General features: G+C 35.7%; 2 protein-coding genes across 2 annotated transcripts in view; one reads left to right on the top strand and one right to left on the bottom strand.

Moving 5' to 3' along the window:
* NLG-5 (neuroligin 5) overlaps window positions 1-13,326 on the bottom strand; it is a 271,314-nt gene that overhangs the window by 219,672 nt on the left and 38,316 nt on the right. The window lies entirely within an intron of this gene.
* Ptp36E (protein tyrosine phosphatase 36E) overlaps window positions 888-13,326 on the top strand; it is a 63,546-nt gene continuing 51,107 nt past the window's right edge. Inside the window, exon 1 of the mRNA XM_011066027.2 lies at window positions 888-2,810. Within this exon, the coding sequence (XP_011064329.1) occupies window positions 2,808-2,810 (3 nt within the window). The 5' untranslated portion in view covers window positions 888-2,807. The remainder of the gene's footprint in view (window positions 2,811-13,326) is intronic.

The following is a 13,326-nucleotide window of genomic DNA, read 5'->3' as shown; positions in this document are numbered from 1 at the left end:
ATATATATATATATATACACATATATATATACACATAACGAGGAGATGACACAAATTATCTTATTCGTAAATTATTCCGTTTGTTACGTACAGCGGCATTTGCATTACGCAAATCAGAAGATTATCGAACCGAATAGTTTACTTGGCCATCTCTAATAATAGAACGAAACTGTAAGTTTAATTGCGCGCTAATTTTCGTTGCGACACTTAGATTGTATCGTGATACAATTGTATTAGAAGGTATTAGAAGATAGCAATTGTCATTTCCTGCATCGTCTTTCAACGACTATCGATCGCGTAGGATATACTCGGTACGCGAAATCGGATTTACGGTATATAGTTGCAGTAATCAATGGACAGAAAATCGATTCTCCCACACCTAACAATATCGTTAATAAGATAGAACGATTCTTCTCTCTAAATGCCAAGTACTAATTAGAAAGAATTATAGTCGATCCTTGCGCAGTCGCAAGTTTAAAGAATGTTCAGATTATTATTGGAGATCAAAATACGTTTTATTTAATTTAAATCATCAGAACTATCTCTCATATAGGATTATTTTAATGTATAATTGAAAGAAAATTGAATTATTTTTGTGTACTGTATGTAAAATTTTTAACTAATAATATAAATACATTCGTTTTATTTTTTAAATCATTTGAATGTAATTCTGGCAATTTTCATGAATATTTTCTTTTAATAATGATTATTATTATAATAATCATTATCACTGTGCTTTATTAGACTAAAATATTCGTAGGATTAACTATTATATACGAATTTATGGTATCTTATGCAAGATAACACACGTGAGACCATCTTTCACATAATACACGTGCGAGAAACAGCGTCATTTGTGGAGTACTATTTTTTTTTTTCTGTTTTTGAGAAACATGCACCACGATGTAATCCGCTAGCGGTAAAACAACTACGGCGAACGAGGATTTCCAACGACTCTGATTAATTTCTATTCGCCGCAGCTCGTGTAACGACTTCAAAACGAATAGTAATGGTGAACGCGTCCTCGTCGTGTCATTTGTAGTCCAATGATAGCCACCGCGTTGCGCTAATGAAACATTGTTTACGACAAAAACGTAAAATCCCGAACATTGAGGACGGATGTGGCGAGTTTCGGTAATTTCCGGTGGGCGAGGAATACCGGCAGGCGCCAGGATATTCTCCCTGCAAGAACGCGGAAAAAAGAGAATGCAGAATAACGATGATATTTCATTCCTGCTTCTGTTTTCCTTTGCGGATGAAGAATATGACGATAACGAATGCGCGCCCTATGCCGCTAGAATCTTGTCGGGACGGAAAGAATAACAGCAACGTATCTGGAATAGAATGGATTTCCTCAACACGAGAGGTCTTTCGAAAATTCAAGACATCAGTCTTTTTAATCGACATTATTCTAAAACTTTTAATTTGTAACTAAATACAAATAATAAATTAAATGTACAAATATAAATTAAATAACGTTAAATCAAGACTCATCAGAAATGAATCAGTCCATGATACAAATAATTCCCGATGATAATTATTATTCATACAGCTTTCTGTACATTTTGTCTTTTATGTGGTTCGTAATTTTTTAATACGAAATCTTACAAATATTACCCGACAAAATATATTAAAACATCAGAATACCTAGAATACATCAACAAAGAAGATGTTTTTTTTTTCAGTTATTTTCAAGCCATAAATATGAAGACTGTCTTTATAAAAGTTACAAGTCCCAGAGAGAAAGGAGTTTCAATTATGAAATGTATTACACGCAGGATGTATCTCTCGTTATAAGTTTCGCGATAAACAATGATGTAATTGAGTTACGTAGATTCAGTGTAAAAATTGGAGCTCCAAATTTCCAAGCGTTTCCCGGACAAGATTTTCAGAGTCATTGCACCTTCGCGAACCGGTCACGCTGGTACCAGCAACGGCAGCAAAGGCAGCAACCGCCAGCTAGTATCAGCAGCATCTGGACCAGCGCTCGCTCCGTCTCTGGCTCTATAGTCCGGTACAACGCGCTCGTCACCAGGACCACGCCCTCGGCGAAGAACCGACGCCGACGCCGTCGTCCCTTCCTCCCCTCTTGAACGTCCGCTCCGCCGCTCTCGACCTCTCATTCTCCCTCTCTCTCTCCCTTTCTCTGTCTCTCTTTCTCCATTAGCAACCCTCGCGTCCCACCCGCCACCTCCTCGCCAGCCAGCCTGACGGCCCCCCAGGATCTCCTCATCAGAGCGACTCGACTCGTCGTCGACGGTGACTCGCGCGTTGCCCCGCGCCAGTCCGTCACCGACCTCGCGATCGTCCACGTCGTCGTCGTCGTCGTCGTCGTCGTCGTCATCGTCGTCGTCGTCGTCGTCGTCGTCGTCGTCGTCGTCGTCGTCGTCGTCGTCGTCGTCGTCGTCGTCGTCGTCGCCGCCACCCGTCGTCGCCGTCGCGTCGTGCCGTACTTGGTGGTGGTGGTGGGTGAATGATCAGTGCGCGCAAAAGGGAGAGGGAGAGAGAACCGGAAACCAAGCACATAACAGTCGTTGACTCGGGGGTGATCGAGGTGGGCCGGCGATCGATCGATCGCCAATACTGAGGTCGGTCGATCCGGGATCGAGGAGAGCGAGAGACGCCGCGATCTTGGTCCCGGGGGTTGTTGCTTGGATGATACTAGAGTGGTGGTGCACGTTGCTGATCGAAGAAGAGTCAGTGTACGGTGGTCTTAGGACATTCGGTATTCACTGGATTCCAGAAGGACTGCGCAGAGTCGCGGAAGACTTGCGATAGATTGTCAAACTCGGAAGCAGCCGTGTCATATGGTACGTTACAATCACCTGTCATGATAGATGTTGTGTACTGTGTAGATGGATTTAGGATGTAGCGGAAGACGAGTAGGAAGGATCGAGCAAGTGTTGAAGCGTTATTTGGTCTGGTGTAACGAGCCGGAGCGGTACTTGCATGACAACAACGAAATGTTGAACGTGACTGGTCGGAGCTCGTAGCTACAGCGAAGTCACGTTTCTACGTTTAACTCTTAACGAGAAGACGCGGAAAATGTATGTTTCTTTTGAAAGCGCTCCAGGTGCATCCATACGAACAATAAAGCTGGAAATAAACTGAAAACGAGTTGCAATTTTCACGAAGAAAATTGGTTTCTTTAAGTTTCAGAATTTGTCTCGAAATCACACTGAAAGTTTGAATCATGCATATTTTTCGGTAAAATTTACAGAAATAGAACGTGAAAAATTATTAGGAGCTGTTTATTTAAATGTACATTTTAAATAACGGTAAAACGAGAAAATATACAAATATTTGAAATGCGAAAGTATTTATCAGGAATAAATAACTACTGTGTGTGTGTGTGTATGTGTGTGTGTTTGTGTCATAAATTTGTGAATTAATAACAATGACAAAGTAAATGTATTTGTACAAGTACAAATGTATTTTTAATTTATGTAAATGTAAATGTAATGTAAATAATTTTACAAATGTGTTGTTAATTATGTTCATGTTATTAAATAAAAAAATTAAAATGTGGTAATATTAATTTAATTTGATAAAAATTTTAATAAATATCTTCTCTTATAATTTTTCACACTTCAGTATTCGTTATCGTTGAAAACGGAGAAATCGAATCTCTGACGAGCTCGTAGCTCGACGTTATAAATTTTGCTACGATATAATTTGTTACGCTCGCGTTGGCGTGTGAGAAATATACTATATTATACGTTTTCGCGTTGTTTTCGATGATGTAACTGCATGGCGACGACGACGAGACGGCGGCTCGTAAGAGCGTGAGACTCTGCATGGCGCCGAGCGGAATTTCGATGTTCGCGTATAAAGCACACACACGTTTCCTTCACCAGGAAAATCGCCGCCTTAATTAAAATCCTACAAATTCTCTAATTAAAATAAAATTGAGGTAGGAATGAAAAAGATTACGCGATAGCTGAGCAATGTCAACATCGTTCTATTCGATAACAAGTTCGACCGAAGTAACTGATTGCGTGCAAAAATGATGAAACATCGGACCATGAAGAAACGAAAGTTTCGATACTGATAGACTATCGTTAGCCTCGTTTCGTCACTTATAAATTGTGATTCGGTTAAAAAGTTAATTAATTGAATGCCGGAGTAATTAATTCTTTTAAGCTTGATAACACTGTGGTGATCTTAATTAATTACTTTCATTAGAGACGCTCCGTTTTATTCTAGATCGCATAATTTCAACTGACTCTATTTGCAACATGATAAACAGTAATTATTGTTAATTGGCTTTTACATATACTTTGCCTGCGTCGCATCATATCTTTTATAGTCCGATTTTCTACGTTAAGTTAAAAGATAGTTTCATAATAATGAAGCTTGCTGCAACGAACGTTTTATTATTTAAAAAAAAAATAAAATCTTATTCTTGGCTTCGAAATCGTAGAAATTCATTCTTTTATCTTCTCTTCGAACATCTATATATCGCGGCTGCACAGAATTATATTCGAAATTATAACGCTTTCGAACACTGGCACGTGACGCGAAGATCTCTCACGTTGACGTTTATTGAGTCGGCTCGGATATCTTTCCGAAGGATTTCCATATGGTTCTGACAATGTGTAATTTTTGGGAGAATAATTGACATTGCCACAAAAAAACGAATTAATCCAGTGGATGTGAAAAAATTAATAAAAAAATCCAAACCTTCAGCCTCATTCAGCTATTTGTATTAATTTTTCTTGTAATTACATGGTTTAACTCATTCTATCAATTTGAAAATCAATCAATGTAAAGACAGTTAAATTTCAATCTTCAAACGATGTTCATCAATATATCAACGATCGATCGATCGATTGTTATGCAGCTTAGTGATGGAATAATGCAAATTTTTGCGATATTGTATTTTTATCGTTTTTGTTTGAAAAAGTGCAGAAAGCAAAACTTCGAAAATAAATGTTAATTGCAGAGCGCAATATTTTTTGCAGTCAATACGCATAGAAAAGTGCAGTATCGCGTTTCTGTGCCTACGTGAGACATCGTCTTCATCAAATCTCGTCAGCATCAATCTCGAACGTTGAGGTACGGAAAAGTGCAACGGCTTCGTTATCACACGTGTCAGTGACACGCGAATTCTCGCTGGAAATAATACGCGTATATTATGAATGCACAAACGTCCGTCATATCTCTCGAATGCATCAAAACATGCGCGCTTTTCTTCGATCAATATATAATTCTTCAATAAATATGAAACTGACGTTTCATTAAGAAGCACTTAAAATAGAGTTACAAAGTAAAATTTATCATTCAATATTTAAAAATTGCAAACTAATTGTAATAAGAGGTATGTAACTTGGTAAAAAGAAAATTACGTTTTAATGGACTTTAATAAAAATGTCGTTTATAAAGTTAACCATCTTTTTGTTGACTTTGAATTTCTGACTCTTGAAATTCGTTATAAAATTTACAGTTTGCAGAAAATACTGACCCTCTTTGCATACATTCTATTGCGTCTGTATACGATTTAAGTGCCATAAGTGCACAGTTCGTGAAAATAACGACGAGTGGCCGAAGCATGTCGGAAAATTTGAAATGTTCGCGACTAATGGACCTCGCTGAGTCAGCAGTATTTCCTGGGGTAACACGCGAAATGCTTGTCTCGTAATTTATCTCAAGTCAGATTCCATATTTTATCACAATAAATATTATATTACACAAAATTTTATATACATAAATTATAACAATATAAGAAACTATAAATTTACAGAAGTTATTCATAATAAAGCATGAATAAAGCCATATGTGAAATTATAAAATGTATTAATTATCAATTTGTTAAATTATACTCTTGAACTTTTAAGAGCTTTTCATTTTTCGTCTAAAAATCGATATCAAAAACATTTAAATCATACTGCCTTAAAAATGAGCAGGTTAAGTATTCAGAAACGGAAGAGATCAGAATAATAGATCTCATGTAGGTGCTCGAGGCAGAAAAATGCGCGAGACGTCAAGTGTCGTATCGATTGTCGATTCCGCTGCAAATCTTTGTCTAGGGATCAATTGTGTATCTTGAAAATTACAAAAATGAGCAATTTGTTAGGAATTAACCAATAAAATTATAAATATTCTAATAAATTCGCTTATTTTTATCATTTTCGTCTCGTTTCAAGATACACGATCGACTGTCTGCGTGAAATAATCTCAAAATAAGATGCCTAGTCTGCGGAAGAAGATGGAATAAAAAAATTGACACTAAATCTAAATCTAAATGCAAACGTAACTGGATATATAATGCTCGATAAATTTTACAACGGTCGTTAGTAATTGTCACCGTAATCAATCATCGTTGAGGACAGCTTGAATAGTGTTAATTCTTATACTAACAAAGGATGTAATGAAAAATCGAATTGCATCATAAATTATCTGTCGTCAGTGAAAAACGTACATGATTAACTACTTGAACTTTCTAAGGGAATCGAACATCCGAAGGGTTTATCCCGACGATAAATGAATATCTGGCAATTGGCGAGTATGTTTATCGGGGTCGGAAAAGGAATTCGCCGTCGTAAATTTATCGTCTTATTTACTCGCATCAGCGGCTGTGTTTGCCGGCAAGTATCGAATGCGAGAGCTGCGATATAGCAGGAAGAAATAGTTGGGATATATGGGCAAGTAGATCGAGTAGGATGGGGCATATATATTCGTTCGATGTATCCGCGATTTTTCGCAGAGGACGGGTTTCTTCTTCTGAACGGTGGCGCGCGGGAGATCGAGGGGCATTAAAAATGCCAGTTATTTTGCGCGCTTTATTTATACCTGCCTTATATCTCACGGACGCTGGATTTATCATCGGTTTTCGTTTCCCACGAGAGATACCGATATATGTGTGCCGAAGCATTAATTTCACGCTCATTCTTACATTTTTCCTCGCCTTCGTCCCATTCGAAACCGTGAGCGAATTATTTTCAGTCGGAATTCTACGCGTCCGCGCTGATTCATGCACGATTTAAATTATTAGGCCGCGGAATCTGATATGTACGACCTCAAGAGCAATTATGCGAGGTGGATCAAGATTTATGCACGATATTGTCGCCGCTAATCCAGTCATCGTGTGAGTCCTTAATAGGAAAGAGAAAATCACGCGGTGTATATTGAGATAAATGGCTAGAATTCTCTTCACTGTCGTAATTTTTATCCTCTGTGGATTATAATCACACTTTTATAAATGTTTTCATGCTGCGTTATAAATATTTGTCTTATATGATAATCTGAACTTGATGATATCACGTAAATATATGATAGTAAATTATATAATTAACGGAATGATATTAAATTACTCTCTATCACGTTACACGTGTCAGATTATATCGCGTATGGACATTTTTAAAGTATATTGTCACTTGATGCACAAATTATTATATAATACAGATAAAATTGCAAAAAGAAATTACTAAGTTTGTTAAAAAATAAACTTGCACAATAATAACGCTAAAAAAATGAAAAAATATTGTATTTAAGAATCTCTTCAAAGATTTACAAGTTAAATTTTTTAAGATTTTTCTAATTCTAAAAATAAATATATTTCATACGTAAATAGATTTATTGACTCAATATTCAACATAAGTATAAATTAATATATTACATATATTTGAAGACTTGCCGTTGGATTTTAGATAATTATTACCTTCATTCATTTCATTATATTGCGGCGCAGTTGTGCAAGTGCATATTCTTATTCAAAGTTTTAAAACTTATTCTGCAATAACAAAAAATGTCGTCGGTTACTTTAATGATGCACATTTTCGATGGAAAATTTGGCGTCGCATTTTGTGATGGCAGTTACGAAGTTGTTAAGATACGCGATCTGTTTTATAAGACACATAACGTGTATACGTAAAGTAAACATATAGTCGTGATTAGTCATATAAAACAGGTTTACAAATCTATATAATAACGTGTTGCGTAATTAACGTATATACGACTTTGCATTTTCTTTCTAACATCTCATTTGTAACGTCGCAAGCTGCTCTCTTTTGTAGCGAGCTTAAATACGAAGTAAGCGATGGGCGCCTCGTAGGAAGTAACGACGTGTCTTGTATTACCAGTAATTAGAAATAAAGATACGGTGCAGAGAACGGCTTACGAATTCCAGACGATTATCGATTATGTACTCGTACACGTTTCTACAAGCATACATAAATCTGTCGACTATTCAGCGACGACGGGCTGTTAAGAGCGACCAACCTGAGAGGGCTGTAACTCTCCGGCTTAAGCGTTTACGCAGTTATTGTTCTGTGATAAATTGCCGGAGTATGTACGGTATGCATCTTGTGGGGGTCTTCTAAGGGACAATCCGTTTTGTTAATTAGCGCGTGAAAACGATTCGCAGAATTTACGAGGCGAATTTGCGGCGACAGCGTACTCCATTCACATGAATTTAGACAGGCGTGCACGTGACACGTCTTCCATCTTCTGTTCGCGATTCAAAGGATAGACACTAACGTCAGTCACGTTCTTTGATTTCTCTGACGATGACAATCGTGTTATAATTAAAGTCGGGATAATTGCGTCTCATCGTATTTCTCAGCAGCAGCAAGCATTTTCAAGACGTTCGCAAATGCGCTCTGAAAATGCTATCAACAGCGATAGTATTCTAGAATTAAATAAAAGAAAGAAAAAGAAAGGTATAATCACGTTCTACGACAAACGTGCTTGACATTAAATGACAATACAACTGTAATTCTTCTGTAGAAACAGAGATCGCGATTGCTAGTCTCGAGTGCTAGCTCATCGACTTTCATGTGGGAGCAGAGTCTTTCGGGAAAGATGTATTTAAAAACATGTGCATCGAAAGAGCCGACTTCAATCTTCGAGCTAGCTAGCGCATGGAAGCTTTGAGCGCTTTTAAACTCGAGACCCTTCAAACCTACTATTCCTCTTATTGAAATATAAACAGTCACTTGGGAATTCGATATCGACTTCCCTCGAAACCGGATTTGTCTGCGTATAAATTTATTTCTAATAAATAATTTAAAGCGATTGATGAAATCATACAAAAACCACATGTTGTGTAACGTATGGATTTAAGCTAGTAGATGTGGAGAGTTGTTGAGCGGCCTCCCCAGTGGATTAGCCTGTTACATGACCGGTCTATCGTCCCTTGTATTTAACTTTGTAACCATCCGCAGCGCGCCCCAAAATTCAGCATTCCATCAATAAATTTATCAGATAATTCTATCTTAAATGTGTCAGCAAATCATTCATTTTATCAAAAAGGATCTCGAACTAATTCTACGGTAAATTAAGTTCCGAAAAAATAAAGGGGAATAAAATGAGGAAATTTTTATATATAGTGTGGTAAATTAAATAATATTATACAGACATAAGAGTTTTTACTCTCTAAATTTTTTGGAATCTCATTCTAAAAAGTGAAAATTGAGCCAGTCTTGAAAAAGAGCGACTCAATTTTCAGAGTAAGATTTCACTCTTCGAAGTGAGATTTTACTCTTCAAAGTGATTCACACTAGACAATTCATTCCAAAAGTTTTAAAGAATAAGCTCAAAAACTATTTATTATTGAGTCTAAAAGTTAACTTATTTCACACGGATCTCTAATTTTCTATATAATTAATGCGAGGATCTTGTCACAGAGAATAGACGACAACATGTAATACAATTTAGAATAATTGTTTGTTGAATCAGTTTTTCACGGATATGCGAATATAATTCTGTGAGACATTTTCATATGAGAGTTTTCATAATTTTCTTCTATATATTCGCTAAAGTAGATGTGTTAAAAGATATTAAAATTAATTTTTTATATTTTATGTGATCGGTAAAATGTTATTTTGCCTTGATTTTTTTATCGTGACGCAGAATGAGAACAAATAAATGATTTCCATCTCTGTGCGTCGACTTGACGAAGAGCCAAACATCTGGGTTTTGTTTGCTGCACTCCATATTGATTTTGGAATCACTTCAGTACAGTGATATCGGAACATCATGAAAAAACTTAAACTGAAAATTAAATTTATGAGAAATTTTTCTCATTTTTCAAGAAACTGCGATTGTTGAAATTATTTTGAGATAACTTCAATTGCACATTCAATTAGTATCACATTAAACTCTCATACAGACATACATTCCAAAACAAAATTGAACTTTATAACATAGCAATAACCAATTGAAACTTTACAAATCAAATATTAATTTACTCGAGTCTTTCTAAGAATTTTTATACAGTATTTTATACAGTATAGCGATATTTCAAGATTATACCTCGCTTAAAAATAACAAAGTGAATTGTTGCAAAGTGCGAAGCTAAAATTACCGCGATCGTTCCGCGGTATCGCTTTGCGGAATGGAACTGATAACATTACTGGCGCCATAGGTTTGCACGGTTTATACCGACGGAATGGCGATAACAACTTCGGAACAAGAATTCAGAGGCCCGATGGTGTGGTCAATAACCGTCCTTCGAAAGAGGCAAGGGCTTTCTCGTGTTGACTGCTTACAAAATGTTTAAAAATATCCGCCACGAGCGCAGATGTCCACGCGTACCTTGAGAACTTTCCTCATGAAATTATGAAATTCTTCCCATTACCTACGAATTTTCAACGGAAGCACTGTGAATTATTTCGGACGAATCTTTTTGTTTACTGCAATATATTCTTAAAATATCTCCTCTCATACCTGCTCCGCCGCGTAAAATTACCTTCCTTGAGATTCTAATTTAGTTGTATTAGTGTATATTTTCAAATTTCTGCATATAAATAATTATATTTTCGTAACATCTAATATAAGAACAAAATAAAAAACACTGCATAATTGTTGTAGTAAAAAAAAGATAAAAAAACTAATAAACATACACGTAAATAAATATTTCTGATTATAAAACTTGTCATAAATGTAATGAAATGTTTTGTATCTTACTGTTTTAAAATTAAAGAGGAATTAAGTTGCACGTATTTTATTTAGAATATGACAAATTTATTCCCGTAGGACAAGTCTTGTAAAGATATAACCATTCACATTTCCGTTAATGTAAAATTGTGTAAAAATGATATAAAAGAAGTAAAACTTTATTTGAAAATGCCAATGTGCACACGCTTGGTGCTTTCATAATACATTGCAAAATTATAACAGCAGTAAAATTATAATGAGAGTCGATCGGGAGGAGGTCCCCCTTCACTCTTTTTCTCAGAATGGTAAACAACCGTAGAAGCTGTAAGTTTTGCCAGAGCACGTCCACAAATGTAAATAGAAGTGAAACGCAAAAGAAGTAATTATAATCCCGAACGTCAAGCAAAACCTCGGGTTTCATTTAGGTTTACAAAAGAAACGCTGTTTCGAACGGTAGTCGAGGAACCCGCAAAAATAAGTTCGAAATTACCAGTAGATTTATTGAAATCTTTTATACGCTTATTCAAATTAAAAAAGTACCTTTTCACAATACAAATCTCTTTAAATTTAAAATTAAAACTTATTTATAGCAGATATTTTATAAAAATCTTATAAAATTGATAATATTTATTAAAAATTAAAGTATCTAAAAAAGTAATTAAACCACCCCATATTTTCCTGAAGTTTTTTTCCAAGATAAAGTAATACACGCGATGTTGCGGTGCATGAATAATTCATTTGCGCGAGAAGTTAAATCACAAGACCGTCAAATTGAATTTAATTAACGCACGGATAAACTAACGCGTACCGTAACGAGAGCAATATATTACGAGACAATGCGCGGATAGAAAGAAACTGATCTTTAGCAGAGTTGCGTAACTCCGACGGCGCGACTGCGAAAGTCAATGACGATTCCTCCAACGTGTGACTGTTGTATGAAGAAGAAGCGTCCTGTCTTGTGTTTTGCGACGTATTTTTGCACCGTCATCCCCCCGACCCATCCGTCAGGCGATAAAATAAAGTTGGAAGTTTTTAAAGAGGAGAACGGTAGCGTAGGCAAGTACAATATATATATCAGTGAGGGGATATAAAAGGAAAAGACTACGACTTTTCTCCCTCTTGCTTTCTTTCCCCTTCTTTTCTTTGTCTTTTTTCTTTGCCGAAATGACAGTCTGTCTAATGTTAAGTATGTACATACTTTTAGATACGAATTTATGGCCCGCCATTGTAAACGCGGAACAAATGCGATTGAGTTCACTCTATCTCGATCGTATTAACGCGAACATCAATTTCAATTTATGAAATTGATATTCTTTGAGCACATCAATGGTGAATCAGGGAGAAAAAAATCAATAATTAAGTTGACATTATTAATAATCAGAGTCAATGCATGACTCAACTTCCAGATTAAAGCTCGATACATAGTCAATTTTTTCCCCCCGAACGAACTCCACACACAAACACGTATAATTCCGTCTGCTTAATTATTAATTAATTCAGTTATGGCGAAATTCAGATACAGAGAAATAAAGGGCTTTCTAGTTTTGGTCGATTAAGCAAATCAGTCGACCATTCCATTGCAATATATACTATAATCATTAATTGAAGCTGTAAACTATGCATAGTAATTTTGCAACCATTATATACATATTTATATGTAACATAAATAAAATATTTTTCGTTCTACCACTATTTTTCAAATATTTTCAGATTTAAAAATTAATATCAAAATCGGGTAAAAATTTTATACAAGCGTAAAACTTTTATTCTTATAAATTATATTTTCCGCGAATCGTATTTGATAAAAAGCGTTGTGCATCAGAACCGAGTTTCAACTTTCGACCGATTGAGCAGCCATTATTTAATTGTGCGCAATTAGGCGCTGTCGATACAACGTTCCTCCGCGGTGCATTTTATTACGTTTAATTTGATAGAAACTGTTAAAGAGAATACACAGAAACGCAGTACTGTTGAAATATGCACCATTACATTAGGAATATCCATTATCGAGGCTCGAAATGGACGCGACAGTGACGGATTAAACTCCACAAGTGCCAGCAACATAATTTAATAATAAATAATCGTACGCAGAGGAATTGGCCGAATTAATAACAATCTACATAGATAATAAAAATTTATGCCGCGACGAAATCAGCAGCTGCTTGAAACGCAAAAAAATCTGCTCCAGTTGAGCTTATTTAAATATTTCTATAAGAAACTATACTGGTCCTCAACTTTTTCAGTTTCTTGCGATAAATCGGAAGACACGACGGAGGCTGATGCCAAGTATACAATAAATAATACTTCTGTTATATTCTGAAAGTTATATCTAAAGGATGCTACTATTTTCATGAGATATGGACTTTTGAAACATATATAAGTTCTATAAATTGCATTTTTTTATTAATATTATTGATTTGCATGCCTTTAAAAAACTATCGATTTAAT

The sequence above is a fragment of the Acromyrmex echinatior genome, chromosome 12, assembly GCF_024713525.1.
Source record: "Acromyrmex echinatior isolate Ae372 chromosome 12, ASM2471352v2, whole genome shotgun sequence".
Lineage (NCBI taxonomy): Eukaryota > Metazoa > Arthropoda > Insecta > Hymenoptera > Formicidae > Acromyrmex > Acromyrmex echinatior.
This window is presented reverse-complemented; position numbering and strand designations above follow the sequence as displayed.